This window comes from Dermacentor variabilis, chromosome 1 (genome assembly GCF_050947875.1).
Source record: "Dermacentor variabilis isolate Ectoservices chromosome 1, ASM5094787v1, whole genome shotgun sequence".
In the NCBI taxonomy this organism is placed as follows: Eukaryota; Metazoa; Arthropoda; class Arachnida; order Ixodida; family Ixodidae; genus Dermacentor; species Dermacentor variabilis.
In genome coordinates, this window is record NC_134568.1 from 185,977,765 (window position 1) to 185,998,367 (window position 20,603).

Sequence of the window (20,603 nt, forward strand, 5' to 3'; positions counted from 1 at the left end):
TGGATCTTACGAGAGGAGCGAAACCGATACTCTTGGAAACTGGTTGAAAATGTCAGGTCCACATGCTAGACATGCGGCGGACGTTCAGAAATACACTTTGGTGGAATAAAACGACTCGGACTCCAAACCAAAGCTCATTAGTGAACAGCTGGCGTCATTTTCGATTAATTATCACCACTCGGCACTGTCGGACGGCAAAGCCGGCGATATAATTTAATTCTTGTCTTACTGGGAGTCATTTGGTTACAAAATTTTGATGCTACTGCAGTGTAATCGTGAGCAACATGATTTTTGTCTGAAGCACTGCAGAAGGTGACGACCATGCCTCTTTTCGCTACAACATACGCGCATTCGTTTGCAAAAAGGTCCATCAAAAATCACATCACTGGAGCGTGAAAATTTTAACTGATTCTGAAAGTTCAGTGCCTGTACTAACTACTGGATGGCGTTAAGTGGATAAAACGGCTCCAACATGTCGAAATGGGCCATCTAAAGTATCGATCACCGGGGATCGATTTTAATATGCGTGGTAACAAAAGAGTTAGATATGCATTAATTTTTTTTGGACTGCCCGATTTTTCGGATGTTTTCGCAGCCCCTAGGGAGTCCGAAAAATCGAACGTTGGCTGTACAACTGACCAAGAGGATGCTTCAAATGATCCATGGGGCAAACGCATGGCGGAAGGAGGATGAGAACAGAAAGAACCGGTGCACTGAGGAATTAACAAGAAAGGAAGCGTGCCGCCGCCTCTTTGAAGGAGCTTGAGCTCAAAAAAACAAAGTGTTGGCTGACGCCGAGATGCAGCTGTCTCTCATCCAAACCAAAATAAACTCTTTAAAGCAGTGAAACTCAACACTGAGATATTGTGTACGGGCTGAGAGTATGTCAGGACAGTTGAGGTTGACTTCCCAGCTGCTGAGAGAGAATCTTAGTTGGGACAGTGTTCAGGCCTCATACCAATGAGCTTGCTGTCAGTTGATAGGAATAGCTCATATTCGAAAATATTTACTTCTGTATGCATCTCTTTTTAATCCGTATTTGAAAATGTTCCACTCGATTCAGAATGGGTTTTACCATTTTTTCCGCTGTGCATTTTACTAGTATCACCTTCTTTCAGTTCTCTTTTTGAATAAAATAGATATTACTCCTTACTATTCAAACTGGATGAAATCATTGTTTTTTTGTTTCAACATGCTTACTAGAGAGTGACAGCATCGGGCAACATGGTGTCAGCCCGTCTTGACATAAAACAATCTTCTGGTTCATTCAGGGAATTTCGCAAAGGTGCTCAGGGAAAACCTGGAAAACTCAAGGAATTTGGAAATGTCAACTTGATACCCTGAATAGGTTTTCCGGCCGCTGAATACCATGTAAACAAGCAATGCGTGAGTCACGCGCGGTCGAGAACAGTATAGCTGCCCACCGCGGCAGCTTCACCGCAATATGCGCCTGCGTTTTCTTGCATGAAAACGTCGGCGTGCACTCAGTTTCTCAGTTTGTTACCAGCAAATCTTCTCCAGGGTCGTCGCACGCGGCATTCACAGCTATCACTGGCTCAGCTGTGCTTACAGCCATATTGAGCCAGGGCCAAGAGGCATGCAGGAAATCCCGCCCCTGCCCCTGGCGCGCACTTGATCACGTGCGTTACCGCGAGCTCGCTCCCTTCCCCCTCTTTACCTTTGCTCGCATGAAGGGAAGGCAGCACTCGTGAAGCCACCATCTTTCTTGTCTCACCCTCGCACGCTTTCACTTGCACCTGAAACACAAAGTGCCACGGGGGGCAATAGGATCTTATCGCACTTGAGCTTTCTACAGAACGTGATGCCACTCCCCCGATTTGAGCAAGCAGCCGCTTGTAATTCAATCATTGACCATCTGCATCCACTGAAGTTTCCATTTATTGTCTCTGCATTCCTTTGCGGAGGAAGCGAAATTTCGTAACATGGAAATAAATTGCACACAAACAGACTTTATTATATTGAGGTTCTAAATACATGGTAGTCTATGAACAAGAGGTTAGGAAAAGTGAAATACTTCTTTATAGTATTGAGAATTTTGTTATAATGAAGTTTGTTATATTGAGGTTTAACAGTATTCCTACACTTGCTTAGTGTGTTAGATGAGTATCCACAGCTGATACTGCGGCATGTCAAGTGCTTGCATTTAGAGCATTGTGCTTGTTAATATTCAGAGAGACGTTTCTATTGGATGTTTCACAGTGGGACTTCAAAGGGATGAACAAGTGATCAGAATATACAGTCAACCATGAAATATTACTGACCACGCGAGTGCGTAGCGAAGTGTCTGTGCCATATACTAGTGGTGCGCCTGCTTTAATGAATCTTACTTGTGCTGCTGAGCCTTACTCACAGGCCTGTTAAGTTATTGTTTCTAGTGGCAGTGTGCAGATTATCGAGACCTTGGCGCCATGGGCCGTCACAGTACAGGGTTTTTACCCACCAATTTTCAACAGGATTTGCATAGTGCAGGCTCCTTCTTTAGATTGTCTAACCTTGAAGGAATCTGGGTGTTCGACTGGGGGATGCGTGCACTCATTTTTAACCTGTGGATAATGAAATACAGTGGGATTCTGAACCCATGAAGTGTGCACTCAATTATGAGGCCTCCTCCAATTAGAGGATGCTGATGCGATTACGTTTTTGTAAAGCAGAGACCTCCCAGCCCTTGTATTCAAAGGCTCACTGGTGAGGTGCGAGTGCTACTGCTACCCACATGCTTAGTAGATCATTCTTTAGTAATAGAGCTTTTATGATCATATTGTACGCCATTGCTCATTGCCATTATTTTTATATCTGTACGTTTCACACACTTTACAGCGACTGAGCTTTAGGCCCTTTTACAACCAAGTAACATCTACTTATTGCAATTCACCTATCAATCTCATTCACAAGCCATTGGCACGACATCACTACTTGCATGGGGCTCTTTGGCCATACCTGGCCCTTGTGCCACTAAACACCACACATCATCATGATGAACCACGAGGCCATGGCTGGAGTGCTGCCATGACTGTTCTGCAAAGAGTGCTGTTAAGTGCCCATCTTTGTGTTTCCTGCAAGCTGTTAGATAGCATTCACGGTGTCTTGAAAATGTCAGTGTGCAATATTTCTTTTCTCGCTTCACATGGGCTGTTTGGATAGCTGGACATGTTTATAGTTCTGCTAATATGTGGATGAGGAATGAACTGTAACCAAATATTGACACACATTACAGCACTCGCACTTTGCAATGCTTGTTGTGTAAAACTGTTACGCCAGCGTGTTCTTGCATCAAAATGGCCACTTGTGCCATGATCGTGGAAAGTTGTGTGGCACTGGCAAAAGGGATAATCTAACATACCTACCTGTGAGCATAAAAGGCCGCTCAACCACGTAAGCAATGCTCTCGACAGCACATGCTGCAGATAGCCATCTCACCACACTCTTGTTCGGTCCATAATATTTTGTGGTCAGCTGTACATTAAGATTATGGTGCAGATAAAAATGTTAGGCTTCACATTGATGGGAACAAATGTAACCAAAGCCTTGCCGACTCTGTGCCGACTGCCCCTTTGTCACTTGCGACGCTGTGGACTCTCCCATGGTCTCCATCTCCGGCGAGCCCACCTGGCAGACACCGCGCATCACATGTCGCGCTTCAATTATTTTCAGCTTGATTGTCAGATTAAAGTGTCGTTTCGAGGCAAGAAGTTGTGCATTTAGAGCATGCAAGGTGCCCTTGCATAGGCATCGCTGGTGTGTGACTAGCAAGGGTGCACGAGAAGCCAACACTGACACCAAGGACAGCATAGGGGAAATTACTTGTGCTGAATAAATGAAATAAAGAAACGATAAATTAGTGGAAATTAAAGTGGATGAAAAAACAACTTGCTGCAGGTGGGAGCCGAACCCACAACCTTCGCATTTCGCGTGCGATGCTGCAATGTGCGACCCACAACCTTCGCATACGAAGGTTGTGGGTTTGGCTTCCACCTGCGGCAAGTTGTTTTTTCATCCACTTTAATTTCCACTAATTTATTGTTTCTTTATTTCATTTATTCAGCACAAGTAATTTCCCCTATGTTGTCCTTGGTGTCAGCGTTTGTTGGCTTCTCATGATATGACTAATAAAAATCGGGCCCCTCGGTTAACCCCCTTTCTTCTCGTTTAGCAAGGGTGCATGTATTTTCTTTGATGCATTGCGTGCACCTGCTTGATTGTGGCATATTTAAGGTCTGTGTTATCCAGGCTGTTTGATTGAGTTTTTGATGTTCAAGGCCATTGTGGTGTAGTTCCTTTGCTATATGAACATGGCTTTATCCATTAAACAGCTTATATACATTAATGTGCATTGCATAGAAAGTCATAGAAGATGGTGGAAGGTGACATCATAATTACATACCTGCCTACTCTTTTGAATCTTCCATAAAGTTACTCGCCTTGGTTACTTAGTGGCTATGGTGTTGGGCTGCTAAGTACGAGGTCGTGGGATTGATTCCCACCCACGGCGGCCGCATTTTGATGGGGGTGAAATGCGAAAACACCCGTGTACTCAGATTTAGGTGCACGTTAAGGAACCCCATGTGGTCCAGGTTTCTGGAGCTCCCCACTGCGGTGTGCCTCATAATCAGATTGTGGTTTTTGCACGTAAAACCCCATAATTTAATTTCAGTTTTAATTCCATAATGTTTATGAAATTGGGCTAATCTTTTGATTTTGCAAGTGTTGCTGTAAGTTTTACAGCAAAGAAATTCTATTTGAGAAAAAGTTTCGTGCATCAGTCTCTGACGATGCTCTTGGAAGTCAGTGAAAAGATATTAGTGGGGTCCTTGCTTTGAGCAAGTTTATTCGGATAAGTGCCTGAAGCAGGCAAAATCTGCAATAGCAAAGTGGGTGAAAAAGACACTGCGTTCTAAAAATATAGTGTTGTTCTTAAAAAGACACCAAAGGCAAATATTAAGTCAATGTGGACTGTTAAAATACCATTAATTTATTTTAACATCGTCCGCATATCTTCAGCGTAATTCAGATCGCCCGTCCTCCTGAGCAGGGAGTGGTGACATTGCATACACCTTTACTACCGTCAGTGAGCAAAGTGTGCCCAACACCTGCGGCAAGTTGTTTTTTCATCCACTTTCATTTCCATTAATTTATTGTTTCTCCATTTCATTTATTAAGCACAAGTAATTTCCCCCTATGTTTTCCTTGGTGTCAGTGTTTGTTGGTTTCTTATATGATTACATTCATCAGTGCTTTTGCTGTTGATGCACTATCTTGGAGTACACAGTTGTGTACACAGCGTCTGAAAGGGTTAAATACATAAACTTTGTAAACTAAATTATTGTTTTGTTTACACATGTTATTGAATTCACACAACCTGTTTTTATCTTTTAAATATGTTTCACACAAGTAGGGCCTGTATTTTCTGACATTTTTTTTTTTTATGTTGATCATTGGTGCGGAGAGGGTTCAGTCCCAGCAAAGATTGTGGTGAAGCGGCCTTTGAGCTGCATCTGAACCAATAACGAAGGGTTATATTAATGGAAAATGAAGTGTAATTGTTAGAGAATATGGCCCCAGGAATGCGTGGGCCTAGTGAAAGCGGGGCATCCCATGTGAGCGCCCACAACCAAATTCAGTAGAGAGCACCCATCAGAAAAAGAAGCAAGTGAGGAATGTGCAGTGGTCAATTGTTTGATTGCCAGATTAGATTCTATCACCGCTTGTGCATCTCACAAAATTACTCGTGCAATATCACCAGTTCGCAAACGCCCGCCTTTAAACAATATAAGTGCACACTTTAAGTACAAGCATTGTGCAAGCATCTTGTGGCAACACTTTGATTGGTAAGAAAAATCAGTTTTTCTATGCCTGTAACTGAAAACCTGTGTAAGAATGCCAAATACAGGGTGCAAGCATGAACATGAGCACGGGGCAGTAAAGGCGAAATGGGAATAGTCCTAAACCACCACTGTGGCAGCCACACTAGAGTGAAGCCAAAAATCAGTTCTGGTGGAAGCTGAGAGGCAGCAGCACAATGTTTTTTTAGAAGTTATGGGAGGTTGCAGCCCTGCCAGAGTCGCGCCAGGTGGTGCTTCATTCTGAAAAGGCACGTTTTCATTCGTTTTTTCGCTGTACATCTACATTTCTGACCATTTTGGACTGGTTTCTGACACCGTATACGTGCAGCAGTGACCCTCAAAGGGTTAAAAATTTGGGCAATATCCCACTCCGCCCCTTCTGTTGTTATGTCTGGGATATTTTATAAATTTTAAAGTGCACAGGTTGGCAGGTATGTAGTTACTGTGCAACAATTTACAGCCTATCACTAAGACACAAAGGTTAGTCTGCAGATGTTGACAGTGGGTGACTAGCCTTTTTATTTTTTGCATAGGGCGTAAATGCATTAGGGGTCAATGAGTGTGCTGTCTTCCTTGAAACGTTGGAGAAAAAAACAAAATTTTGTGTCCTCTGATTTTTGCTTTAAATAGATGTGAATGAAAAGAATTGTGTTAAAATACTATCCTTGGTTTAGCTTCTCTTTCTTTTCTTCATTTTAATTATGAAAGAAATTCACTCGCTTGCTTGTTTGCCTCACAGTTTGGGCTTTTTAAATGTCTGTGTTCAATAATAGCCCAACCTTTTCACGTAAGCATGTGCCAAATGTGTAATGAGCTAATGGTAACACAGTGCAGTGCGACACGACGAGGACAGAGAATATTTATAAAACGTGAACTTTGAACTTTCAACTACAAGTTTTATTTTCGTATGTGCACAATATATATACATAACCGAACGATAAAAAAGAAAGACGAAAATTGTCATCATTGAGAGGCACACACCAAGAAACCAATACGTGTCAAAACGGCTTAATTGCAATTTGCTTGCACTTTTTCCATGGCTATCTTGATAACTTGAGAAATCGCATCTCTTTCTCCGATAACGCCACCGAAGGCATGCTTGCACACTTTTCCTTAATTTTTTCAATTTCGTAAGTCTGAAGAATTTCTTTTGTCATTCTACATTTCACGTGATTCAAAATACACTGGGACCCTGGTTATATGTCCCCCGGTTTTGCGACGACCTGGGTTTTATGACGGATTAGCACAGTCCCGGCGAAGTCCCCATAGAAGCAATGCATTAAAAACCCCGGTTATTTGATGCAATCTTACACCTGAGCCACGTTATACGACAACCCTCGCGAAGCGCGGGACGGAACGGAACGGCGGACGAAAGAAAAGTGTCGCAGGTCTCTTTCCTCGCTCCGTCTCTCCGCATGCGGAGCGCTTGACACCGCTCAAATGGTTCACTCCGGCGCAGCTTTCTTCCCTGGCTCGTCTCATCGTTCGTTTCTCTCTCCCCCACCAGCAGGCGCCCGCGACGCCCGCTGTGCTGAAATAGCGCCTTTTCTTCTCCGCAATCACTTTCTCCCTCTCTTTTCGGTGGCGCCGCCTCTCTTTGCGTTGGGGAAGCATTTCTCTCCTTCCAGTTTCCCAGCAGCAGATCGCTGACAAGGTAGCGCGCAGAGGCCTAGGTTTATCACACGTGTTCTTCGTCGTAATCCTAGCGACCAGTGTTCAGTGGAGGTTTTCAGTTGTGTGGAGCAACGCTACGCACGATGTCCCGAAAGCGGACAGTTCTGTCGCTCGGCAATAAGCTGAATATTATCGAGAAAGCGGAAAAGCGGCATGGAGCCATGAAAGCCAGGATTGCCCGAGACCTTAAGATATCCGAATCTTCGCTTAAGACGATCCTGGCAAACAAACCGGTGATATTGCAGAATGTCAACAAGCTCAGGCTCAAGCGGAAAGCGGCAAAAGAATTACAGCATGAGAAGTTAGAAAAAGTTCTCCCCAAGTGGCTGCATCGAGCACGGAGCTCTGCAATCAACGTTGACGGCTCCATTCTAAAAGAAAAGGTGGACCTTATGGCATTGCGTCTGGGCATCGACGACTTTCGGGCATCGAACGGGTGGCTGGATCGCTTTAAAAAACGAAACAGGATTATGTGCAGCCGCTCCTCGGAGAAAGCACTTCTGTGGACGTTTCGACGGTGAACGAGTGGATGGAGTCGCTGCCGGAAATGATTGCTGCATACAAGCCCTGCGACATTTTCAACGCCGATGAGAGCGGTATTTTTACCATATGCTGCCCGAGCAAACCTTTGCGTTTAAGGGTGACAGCTGTCGTAGTGGAAAGCGTAGTAAAAAGCTTGTGACGGCACTATTCTATGCTAACGAGGACCATTCCGAGAGGCAGCCCGTGCTCATTGTTGAAAAGTTTGCAAAGCCATGGTGCTTTAATAACTCGAAGACGCTGCCGTGCAGGTACAACTTCAACAAAAAGGCGTGGATAATGTCTTCGCTCTTCAGCAATTTTTGTAGCAGCTAGATAACAAAATGGGTGCTATGGGGAGGGAAATATTGCTTTTCGTGGACAACGCACCGTGCCACCCACCCGATATGTCCAGCCTGAGGAACATAAAGGTTGTTTTTTTTTCTGCGCAACTGCACAAGCCTGCCACAGGTGCTGGATGCTGGCATCATTAAGTGTGTCAAGCAAGGGTACCGGAAGCGGTTAGTGCAGCGTCGGCTGGCGGCTATAAATGCAGTGAGTCGGAAAATAAGGTTACTGTGCCCGACGCCATGCATTTTATTGCCAATTCAGGGAACACAGTGTCGCAAAGCACAATCGCTAACTCGTTCAAGCACTGTGGCTTTAAGAGAGAGACTGCCTCCTCTGCTGGGAACGCAACAACCTCGATGCCGCTCGAGGCCGATGCAGGCTTCGTCAACGATTATTTCGAAGGTTTAAACCTCACCACGACCTTCGTGGAGTCCGTGGAGGCCCACGACAATGTTCTTATTGCATTTCCTTTTTTGGCAATTTGGGTTTCCAAGCTCTGCAGAGTATGTTAGTAGTTTACATTGAAATTTCTCACAAATCCATCGTGCGAAATAAGTCGTGTTTTTATAGGCATAATTTATGTTCGGATTTTGCAGCGCTTTCTTGCGGTCCCGAGAAAGTCGTATAATCGAGGTTCCACTGTAGTAGTTTTTTCAAAGATGAGGACACAGGCACACTCCTGGCAATGCATGCCTAGGTGACCAGAAATTCCTTTTGTGGAATTATAATGATGCTCTTTTAATCTATGATCATTACAGTGGCCTGTCTGACTGCTATATATGCACGTTCGCATGACAAGGGTATTAAACAGCATTCTGTTTGCAATTCACAAATAGCATGCTGTATCTTGTGGTACAGGCGGTCGTCTCTTCCTTGTCCGAGTTTACTTTCTTGGCGATCCTTCCCACTATCCCTTTCAAATTGTGTGAGATGCTATGCATGTAAAGAATGATCGCTACCTTTTTTGGCATGGCACCGCTATTTTACACATTCGAATTGGCCCTGTACTTTTACTCAAACCCTCCGCTGCCGAGATACAGTACAAATCTTTTTTGAGATCTGTATACCAACGAAATTGGCAGAATTGTGTTTTAAGAGGTTAAGTAGGAATTTGAAATGTGCAATTTTCTTTAAACAGTAAGTTCAAGAACTTGTTTTAGGTACCTTCTCGAACCATTGTAGCATGGCCTTCACTTTTAGGGAAAACAAAACCCCATCTGCTCATTCACTTTGGTTACCTTGTTTTTGTTTGCAAGGAATGTCTTGTAATTTAATATTCATTGTTATAATTTTTTAGGGAGTACTCTGACCACGACCGTCGACACGAAGCAGGTATGCCAAGAGACAGGTCACCGGTGCACCGTGACTATGACGAACGGGAATTTAAACGTGATGACAGGTATGTGTATTAATGCCATGTGTCTTTTTGTAGAAGAATATGGAAATACAGTAAAACCCCATTAACTCGAAGCTGTAAAAACCAGAAATATATTTGGATAAATAGAGTTTCAAGTTAATTGAAATAACAAAATAGAAGCCCATTGGTTTGGCAGAGATCACATGGAGAGTTTCCAAAATGGGGGCAGTAATATTTTCTATCACTTTCGCATGCCACAGCACTGGACATGCCGGTGTATTTGGGCAATAGCATGCAAACACTGTGCCAAGACTACGTGCTTGGCACTGAATCAAGATGATTGATCGTACTGCATGATTTGAAGCCAGTCATCTGATGAGTTCATAACCGGTTGCAGGCATCCAAAAAGTTGGTGTCGCTAATTTCTGTAGCGTAATGAATTCTGGACAATTTCATTTCACAAACTAAAACTGAATTGCAGAAGAGTGCAGCTGTCATGCCTTTAGTCGACGCCCACAAGTGCCATGCCATTCTTATGAAGCTGTGATCTCGCTGAAATGCTGTTACATTGCATGCTCACCTCATTTGTGCACAACATGCAGACTGATAATGCCTGCTCAAAAGCGTGGATTGTCTTGCTTAAGGTCATGGTGGCTGTAATCACATTGATGCTTAACTGACAGCACTCTAAATAAGGGGGAGAGAGAGCTAGAGACTCTACCCTTAGCTCACCGCTGCTACGCGAGGCCATAATGCAGTGGCAGCGAGTACCTAAGTCCATTCGAGCAGTGATATACAGAAAGAAGGGGGAAGTTAGCACTGAGCACAACCTCACTGGGAGTACACTGTATCTTGGTGGTGCGTTTGTGAAAGCTTTCATACCCTATCAAGCTTAGTGCCAGTGTGATTGTTCGCGCTTGACAAGAAAGTGCCGGCGATGCTGCTGACTTTCCTCTTCTTTTATGTTATGCGATTCAATGCACATTCCTCTAGCACGTTTGTTATACTAACTCATCCATACTTCAACTTTGCAAGTTGTGTACATTAAAGGGACTTGGAATGATTTTGTACAAACATAATCAGTCGTTAGGGTAGATCTTTCTGATCATTAAGGGGGGAGGCTACCCTGGAGACCGAACTTTTTTATTTTTTAAGATATCTGGATGAAACTTTCAGGGTACGTTTACACCATCTGACTATGATGAACTTCAATGTTTCATGAAGATGTGTTTATTAGTTCCAGAGTTATTGAGGTCTAACTAAGTGGTTCATGTATATGCCTGAGGAAGAGCCTGGAGAAATGCCAGGACATCGTAGGAAGCTGAAATTCACTGTGATGATCCCTTGATAGATATCCCAGGGGGCTACAAAGCCCTTTTCTTTAATTTCTCCTCCAAAAAATTTTAACACAACTTTGAATTTGATGTAGTCAGAAATGACCACATTCATCAAAAATTAACTGCAGATTATAAATTAACTGCACCAGCTTTCAAAAAATGAAGCTTGTTACCCCCTGACAAAGTCATTCAGGAACAGAATAAAAAAAGACGGCACACAAATTTAAAGAGTGGTTCTTCGAATTCGCTCTTGCGGCTCCAGGCACACTCAATGTGTAGGATTTTCGACTGGCGGCAGTCGACATTCACTGTGGAAGATCGATGCTCGCACAAGTCGCATATCGTGCTTCCGTGCACCGAACATTTGCACTGTCTTGAGCTTCATTGCCGGCATCGCGTGTAGCAAGGAACTCGTGAAAAAAAAAAAAAAAGCTGAGAAAATAATCTAAAAGATAGCGCAAGGCGATGAGCAGCTCGCAAGCAGGCGTCTGTTGCGGCGGACGGAGCAAGGGGCAACAACGAAGCTAGCACAGCATCAAAGGGAGCAGTCGCCGCCGCCACTTGCGCAGCAGCCAATTGCAGGCGCGCTTTAGCCCGCAGGTTTTGAACATGCTGCTCCAGCCATTCAGCGCTCCGCATCGCATCGTGGGAAAACGCCAATAGCGCCTCAACCGCGCCGGAGCATATTTAAGTGCTTCGTGTAAAGCATGTAATTTATAAGGTTTTACAAATGCGCATTGCTACTGATTGCAGTGACACCACTCCCCTGTGCTTTCAGCCCCATCACCATCTGAATAGCAGGCGTGCGTGATGTCAGCCAGGCAAGCTATCCTTATTGGCTGCCCACGTTGCATCATCAATAATTTTTTCAACGTTATGGCAAACAAATCTTCGTAATAGTTTGAATGTTGGCTAATTTGTTTCTACAAAAAAGAATACACGACAATTTATCACCACACTTGGGCACTCACGGCACACAGCAAGTGTCGTCTTCTTGTGTTACAATGTCCTCCGTGTTGATGCAAGCTGCATGCAATTGGTCTTGTGTTGGTTGGTCTTGTGTTGGTCTTGACATTTCTTTTTGCAAGGACCATGAATGGACTTTATTGTGTTGTGGGCTGCAAATGTAGTGGTTGATGACGTGCTCTTCTGCAAGGCAACAGGTAAATGGAGTGGCTGCAGCACATCGGCTGTTGATATCCTATCAGCGCCAGGTCCTACGTGTTTGCGGCCGTCACTTAACACCAAGGCATTACCACAATAGGGTTTTGGCCTGTTCAGTATTCTGATAAATGCAGATGCACTGGCCGTTTTGCCGAATGGGTGTAGCTGCAAACATAAGTGACCTGCAGGGTGCAGCCACCTAGTGGCACAGAGCTCAGCCAAACACAGAGAAAGTATAGCAGTAACCAAGTGTGTTCTACTTTGTTGCTGGTGTAAATTTTCGGCAGTGGTGCAAGTGTGAACATGTCTTTTTAAATGTTTAAAATGTTTTATACTTGGTTACGGCAATATTAGGTCTGTGTTTAGCTGGTCAAGCTCTGCGCGACTAGGTTGCTGCACTGTGCAGGCTGCTCACATGAACGCCTCTATTCATTGGTCAAAATGCCAAGCTCGCCTGCGTTTACAGGAATACAGGACATTCATGGCGCTGCGACTGAACGCACGCAATGCATACTGCTTCAATAGCTGTCGCTGGGTGTTGACATCCAGGTGGCTAGCACAGAGTTTGGAGAGGCTTCATGTGCTGGCTGGAAGACGCCAGAAGTAGAAGAAATGACACCACATCATGATACAAAGCCAGTGAAGGCGGACTTAGCCCCAATTGCTCGGGGAACAAGTTGAGGGGGAAAAGCATGGCTACTGAGGTGGGTAACTTGTAATCATCTGTACCTCTCTTAAGGGGGTACACGGGTCTTGGAGGCGAAAAAAATAGCTAAAAGGTTGATTTTTCAGTTTTGTTATTTTCGCAATCTAGACGTCATCACGTGCTTGTTGACAAAAAGTTAACGCAAAATCGCACATCTTTGGGCAAAAGAACGCCGTATTTGTCACGTGAGACGCTCATTTTTGTCTGCAAGACGCACTGAAACTGCCCCATCTTGCGCCGCTGACAGTTTCGAAACTGATCAAAGGAGCGCCACCATTTTAGTCTCGTTCGAAAGCGTGTCCTTCCTGCTCATAGAGTTTCATACAATAATTACTAGAAGGAACTCTGGCACTGCAGTCGTTGTACAGTGAAACCTTGTTAAACTGTAGTTGGCTGGAGCTCGGAAAAAGTGCGTGCTAATCGGTAGTACTATTTAACCGAAATAGCATGAGATTGACCAATTACCTATCAAAAATAGAACTCGGAGGAAGTGCGATGAAAGGGGGAAAAACATGCAGCATTTATTCACTTCGTGCGACAAAAGTGTTATTTGCCTTTGATGCCGCGGCGGCCTAGCAGCGACGACAGCGGCCTCAAACTTACTGAAGCTGCGAGGCAGCTTTTCAGCCAGCCCCCTTTTCTCGGCAAACACTCGCATGGCAGATTCCTTGTTGGCGTTACGTATTCTCCGTGCACGTGTGTGGTAGCGCTGCAGACGTAGTGGGGTGCCTTTTGCATTGTGGGGTGCTGTTCTCGTCGTGACCATTGCATTCATGAGGCTGACGTAACGTGCAGCTTCTGCCACTGTCGCGCCTGAATCACCCGTGCTGTCACTTTCCGTGTCATCCTCATCACTGTTGCTAGCCGACACTTTGGCAACAACAGAGGTAACGATGGCGAAAAGTCGAACCTCGTAGCTGACATCTCTTCGCGGTCACAGCAGCGCTGCCGAGCAACTTCTTCGAATTCCAAATGCCACACACCGTAGTCAACAGCAGATCCTTATCACGTGCCAGCGCAGACTTCTTTGTGCCACATTCGATAGCACAAACAGTGTCTAATTTTTCTTCTATGCTGAGCATCGGGCGTCTTTTTTTATCCGAGCTTCGGCACGATGCGAGTCCTCGCATGCACGACGCCACAACGCTCTCTGGCACGCCGCCGAAATGATGTTGATGTGGCTTCACACGCAAACGCACAGGGCGCTTGGAGGCCATTGTTTTAATCTCCAAGGCTTGTTCTGCCGGGCCGCCCGATGGAGACGACGCACCGCCATGTTTGCGTGACGAAAAGTGGAAACACTACATGTAAACCGATATGTATGCAATAAGCTGGTACGGTTTATGGGGATACAAAACGCATCATCTTCAATGGCCGCTGAGTCGGGGACTTGACTTTACTGCTTTTAAAACGAAACTACTATTTAAGCTTACTGTCCGTTGCCCACAAAGCATTTACTAAAGTAATCGCAAATAGAATCAGGAACACCTTAGACTTTTGTCAAACAAAGGACCAGACAGGATTCTGTAAAGGCTACTCGACAATAGACCATATTCACACTATCAATCAGGTGACAGAGAAATGTGCGGAATATAACCAACCCTTATATCTAGCTTTCATTGATTACGAGAAACCGTTTGATCCAGTCGAAACCTCAGCAGTCATGGAGGCATTACGGAATCGGGGTGTAGGCAAGCCGTATGTAAAAATGCTGAAAGATATCTATAGCGGCTCCACAGCCACCGTAGTCCTCCATAAGGAAAGCAACAAAATCCCAATAAAGAAAGGCATCAGGCAGGGAGATAGGATCTCTCCAATGCTATTCACAACGTGTTTACAGGAGGTATTCAGAGACCTGGATTGGGAAGAATTGGGTATAAGAGGTAATGAGGAATACCTTAGTAACTTGCGATTCGGTGATGATATTGCTTTGCTTAGTAACTCAGGGGACCAATTGCAAAGCATGCTCACTGACCTGGACAGGCAAAGCAGAAGGGTGGGTCTGAAAATTAATCTGCGGTAAACTAATGTTTAACATTCTCGGAAGAGAACAGCAATTTACGATAGGTAACTAGGCACTGGAAGTGGTAAGGGAATACATCTACTTAGGGCAGGTAGTGACCGCGGATCCGGATCATGAGACTGAAATAATCTGAAAAATAAAGATTCGCTGGGGTGCGTTTGGCAGGCATTCTCAGATCATGAACAGCAGGTTGCCATTATCCCTCAAGAGAAAAGTGTATAACAGCTGTATCTTACCAGTACTCACGTACGGGGCAGAAACCTGGAGGCTTACGAAAAGGGTTCTGCTTAAATTGAGGACGACGCATCGAGCTATGGAAAGAAGAATGATGGGTGTAACGTTAAGGGATAAGAAAAGAACAAATGCGAGTTAATAACATCTTAGTTGAAATCAAGAAAAAGAAATGGGGGCATGGGCAGGACATGTAATGGGGGAAGATAACCGATGGTCATTAAGGGTTATGGACTGGATTCAAAGGGAGGTGTTAGCAGGGGAGGGCTGAAAGTTAGGTGAGCAGATGAGATTAAGAAGTTTGCAGGGACAACATGGCCACAATTAGTACACGACCGGGGTAGTTGGAGAAGTATGGAAAAGGCCTTTGCCAGCAGTGGGCTAGACCAGGCTGATGATGATGATGACTGTTTAAGCGGATATGGTTTCATGAGGTTTTACTGTACCACCATGGGAATGATGGGAAGTACATGGATTTGTCTGATCTTCGCACTTATGGATTCAGACGTTCTTGTGGGTTTGTATATTATGCTATATAAATGTTATTGGAAATTTCAACGCAATCTATACTCTTCGAAGTGCAGAAGACACCGCCAACACGCACAATTGCTATTAATTGCAACGATTGAACTTTTCCAGGTGGCCAAATCGAAACGCGCCAAGCATCTCGAGGCACTGGCATGCCTGCGTTAAATTCATAAGGGCATTGCACTCGCTTCTCGTTACAAGCATCCGTGGTTTAATGGTTGCAATATCAGGCTTCTGTTCTAGAGTTCCTGTGTTCGAATCCTGCCGTTGGACAATTTTAATGATGTTTTCTTAATTATTTATTATGCAGTACATTGTTGAAAATGACTACTTAACAAAGTCACAAAGCCGTTTGAAGCCAAAAAGACGAAGTTTGGACAAATCCATGTACTTCCCATAATTTTCATGCTGGTGCAACCGTTCTTGTTGCAGCTCCCATAGACACTAGCGCCAGAGTTCCCTCTAGTAACTATTGTATGGAACCCTATGTCCCTGCTCCCTTTCCCGCCTAAAGCGAACATTCAAGGTTGCTTGAGGAGGGAGCCACCAGGCAAGAACAAGAGAGGCAGTCCCACCATCCTGTTGGTCCGTGACCATCACGTGGGTAAACAACGCCTTCTGATTGGAGCGCAGAAACGCCGCGCATTGGCGACGCTGTTTTGCCTAAACCATCGCCCAGCGTGGCCGTGATCAGTCGAGATGAGCGAAAACATGCATCAAAACTACAAGTTACAATGTCTGACGACCTTGTCAGACCGGCGGACTTGCAGATGCCGCGTAATAGTGGTGCAACCAAGAAGTTGGGTGCAACACAACGGGAAGAGGCGATCGGGACCGCTGCCGTGACAGCTGTCTCGAAAGTTGCGGACAGCGTTGGCGCTCGGCCTGAGTGACGGAAAACGTCGGTGCCACTTGCGATGTTGACGGTGGACCGTGACCATACAGCGGACACCCTGGTAACAGATTGCGGGGCGGCGGTCATGACAGGCGTGTGTGCTACGGAGATGCGCACTCAGCCGGGCCGCGCGAGGATTGACACGGCGCATCTCACGGCAGCGGACCGAGATCAGATCGAGCAACAAGCACAGGAAAAAACAGCGGAACTCTCCTCAGTTTCAGCAACGGAGCGCAAGGTGAAGTGCCTAACAAGTGAGCCCCGTCTGGAAAGTGCGTCGACAACAACGTACACCATTGTCAACCTCGACATGGTAAACTGTTTATTGAAAGTTGCTGGTTGCCGAATGTGCCGCGGAGCTGTGCCCATCGAGCGGCACTTGCGGGAGTACGGCATTGCTGTGAAGCTGTAAGTTCTGTGCAGCAACTGCGGCGAAATTGACACGAAATGGAGCTCACAATGAGTTGGATGCACTGCCAACCGCAATCCTTTCTAGATTAATCTTCTCACGGCGCGTGCCTTACCGAGTCTCATGCAAAATCACTAATGTGATTTATGAAATCACTCCGCTTAACCCGAAGGGCCCCTTCACACTTGCAAGTCGCAGAGGTCATGTGACCGTTCTGGTCGCAAATGGCCACATTGGTCGAAAAGCGGCTGTTGCAGGCCAGTCGCACGCTGCTCGATTTTCCAGCCTTACGACTGCAAGTCACAAACCACTAATCCAATCAGCGATGCCCTGGAAGTAGTGCGCGAGACGCCCGGCCACTTCCCTCTAACGGAGGCACAGGCGGACCCACCACCGCCGCCTCTTCTCTGCCTAGGTGCTTGAAGTGCCTGTATGGCCGCAGTGCACATCAAAACCACCACGATATCCTCCTCTTCACTCAGGTCGTCGTGGTACATCGCGAACAGCAAGGGACTAGAGTACACCGAGCTCGAATACGGGTTCATAGTAGACGAAATGCCTGCAAGAGAGTGAACGGCACTCTTCCTGAGAGAGCTCGTTTTGAACGAAAAGGCGATCCACAGGTCGCTGAGGTGGCCCTTGCAAATGTGAACATCAGTGTTGTCGAGCCGCTGCTTGGTCGCAGACGACTGACGATCGCACAACCTCTGCGACTCGCAAGTGTGAATGCGCCCTAAGTCAGCATCTGCAATAACCACGAGTGACATACAGTAAAAACTCATTAATTCACAGCTTGTTAACTTGAAATTTTTGATAATTGGAAGTAGCCTCTGCAGTCCGTCCAACAATATACAGTCGCCGACCGTTTATTCGGACCTCACGGGGACTGCGAAAATGTCCGAATAAACAGGTGTCCGAAAAAGCAGATTAAGAAAAAAAAATGAAATCCTTTATTTCCACGCACTTATTCGGGCTCGGCAGTAGGCTTGGAAGAAATCGTGAATGCGCCGTTGCACGCTGTTCCGTTTACGCGCAATCAGATAAGCCTAAATCTCGGAGAGGGTCGTACGGTCACTATTGGCGGCTGAAAGTACAGTCACTGCTTGTACACACTCCGCATGCGACGGCAGCGCAGCACATGGTGCGTCATCTTCCGACTCAGTCATCGTCCGGCGGTGCAGCAGAAACCTGACGAATGATCTTGCCGTCATCGAGTTCTGCGCATGTCAATACAGCAGTGTCAGCACCTATGAAACTGTCAAGTGAGACGGTGTCCGGAATCGCAATGCCACCACTGCGCAGGTCTCGGCAGAACATTTTCCGCGTCAGTAGGGAGCACATCGGAAGGCGACAAATGACTGTGAGGTTTGTTCGACCCTCTGAAATTGGTGATTGTTGTAAAGATAAGGGGGGGGGGGGGAGGTACAAAAGTACATGTGCTACTCATGTCACTTGGTGCAAGAATAGCCACGTGTAGCTCTGGTATACTGTAGAAGAACTCAACCGTAAACTGAGAAATTGCCTTGCAGTTTGGCGAGTTGTAGGTGCCAAAATCTGAAGTAGTGACGTCTGTGCACCGCGGTGATAAAATTTGAACTGTGCGCCGTGTTGATGTTTAGTCGCCAGACCTTTGTCGGCACCACCTTGCTTTGCAGTAGCCTTCGCAGTGCAAGGCATTGAAGAAGGACCGGAAGCACCGCCAAGGGGATCGCAGCCAATCTTTCATTGCCAATGACTCTGCTTCTTCTGAATGCGTTAAAGTACTTTTTATGGCAAAGTATTTCTGAAATGGTCCTTTAATGTAAAATGCATTTCTCTACTTCGATAAAAGGCGGTTCAGGACCCCTTTAAGGCTCACTTGAACTCATGTTGAATTCCAATGGCGGAGTCTAAGCAAGTTTGTTCCAATGACAGAGTGAGGGCGGGAGTAAGGTGTTCCGATGAGAGAGTCGGAGTGGATTCAGAGCGCGAGTCACTCCGTGGAGCAGAAAAAGATGCTCCGCCAAAATCGGCGGAGTTGACTGGAACTCTGCGTGACGTATTTCCTTTACCATGTTTGTCTGCTGGGAGGCACCACCGTTCACGACTCGTGAGGAAGCAAAAGCTGCTGCACGCTTGGCGAGATATCCATTCCGCACTTAAAACAAAACAAAACAGGTGAACGGCGCTGAAGAGACAAGTGACCGGTGCGGCGATGCTGGGAGCAAACAGCGGAAGGAAATGACAACACGCAAGGTATCCTGGGTAACTCGGCGATAGAAGTTCCGCTTCTGCCTTGCTCCGGCGGCGCAGGTTGTGTTCCACTCGCGGATCTGGAGGCGTTGCTCTACGCCAGAGTCCAGTGCTCGCTCGCAAAGTCCGTCGGCCACTCCGACTACACCATTGGAATTCAACATCAGACTCTAAAATTCTGCTCAGCTGGGCTCACTCAGACTAAAACTCGCCAAAATTCTAAGCAGGGAGACTCACTAGGACTCAAACTCAACAAAATTATACTCGGCTGGTCTCACTCGCACTCAGACTCTGGTCAGTCCGAGTCTGAGTAAGTTTGCTAAACTGTACCTGCTACAAAAGTGGAGGCAGCTGCTGCAAATTACCATTTTGCCTGCTACAAAATTTGCTCCAATACCTCCATGGTCATTCTCACAACTGGGTGATGTCAAAATTGAGGTCTTCATAGACAGCTATTGTCGGTAGTTCTAGTTGTTCTTTGGTATAGTAATCACAAATGCTGGTATGAGTGGCATGTTTGGTATCCTAGGAGTTTTGCTTACATTTCTAGATTAACTGAATACATGTTATTCTTAGGTGTTTGTGTGCTATTCAATCTGCAGGCCACCTCCCGGTAAGCCATATGATCGTTCTCCTCCTCGTCGTGGAGATGACTACTCGTCCGATCGACGCTTTGGAAGAGATGAAAGTCGCTATGGCAGGGATGCGCCTCCATACCGAGGGGACGATTACTCAAGAGGAGGACCCCCGGGGGGACCACTTCCTCCACGTGATCGCTACAGTCGGGACGACAGGTCATTGTGCCACCTATGCTTTGCCTTATGAATGCAAAACTTTGAAATTCATGGTCCAGATTTTTTTGTGGAATGGGTACACACTGGACAATTTTGGAACTAAATTATATGTTTTTCCTAAGGCTTGGGGCGTTGAGTTCTGTCTGGCCTGTAGGTATGACAAAGCTCTTGGGAGGTATTAGTCCTGTGATTAAAACTCTACAAGTATGTTTTTGGGTCCTTCAGGCAGAGTGTACTCTTCAATGTCTTTGAAAAAGAAAGGTATGCTTGGAGAGGATGCTTCGGGGCCTGTCACTACTTGCTAATGCGCTAGTTGATGTTGAAGGAAGCATATTATTGTAGTTTGATGTAAATTTCTTTTATGTCTGAAATGTTAGCAGTATAGTTTTGCCATTAACATGTGTTATAGTGTTAGAGTGCCTTGTGGTTTGCCTCTAGCTAGTGCTTTGTGCCCTCCATCTCTTGATGGCACACCTGAGTGTCCTGTTGCATCTCTTAATGTGCAGCTTGGGCGGCATCTTT

The 20,603-nt window shown here is 45.8% G+C and overlaps 1 protein-coding gene across 1 annotated transcript in view; it reads left to right on the forward strand.

The window, feature by feature from the left end:
* The window catches only part of Neos (nuclear receptor coactivator protein neosin), a 115,113-nt gene that overhangs the window by 19,707 nt on the left and 74,803 nt on the right, over nt 1-20,603 (forward strand). The window contains exons 5-6 of the mRNA XM_075701190.1: nt 9,703-9,804; nt 19,890-20,081. Of these exons, the coding sequence (XP_075557305.1) occupies nt 9,703-9,804; nt 19,890-20,081 (294 nt within the window). The remainder of the gene's footprint in view (nt 1-9,702; nt 9,805-19,889; nt 20,082-20,603) is intronic.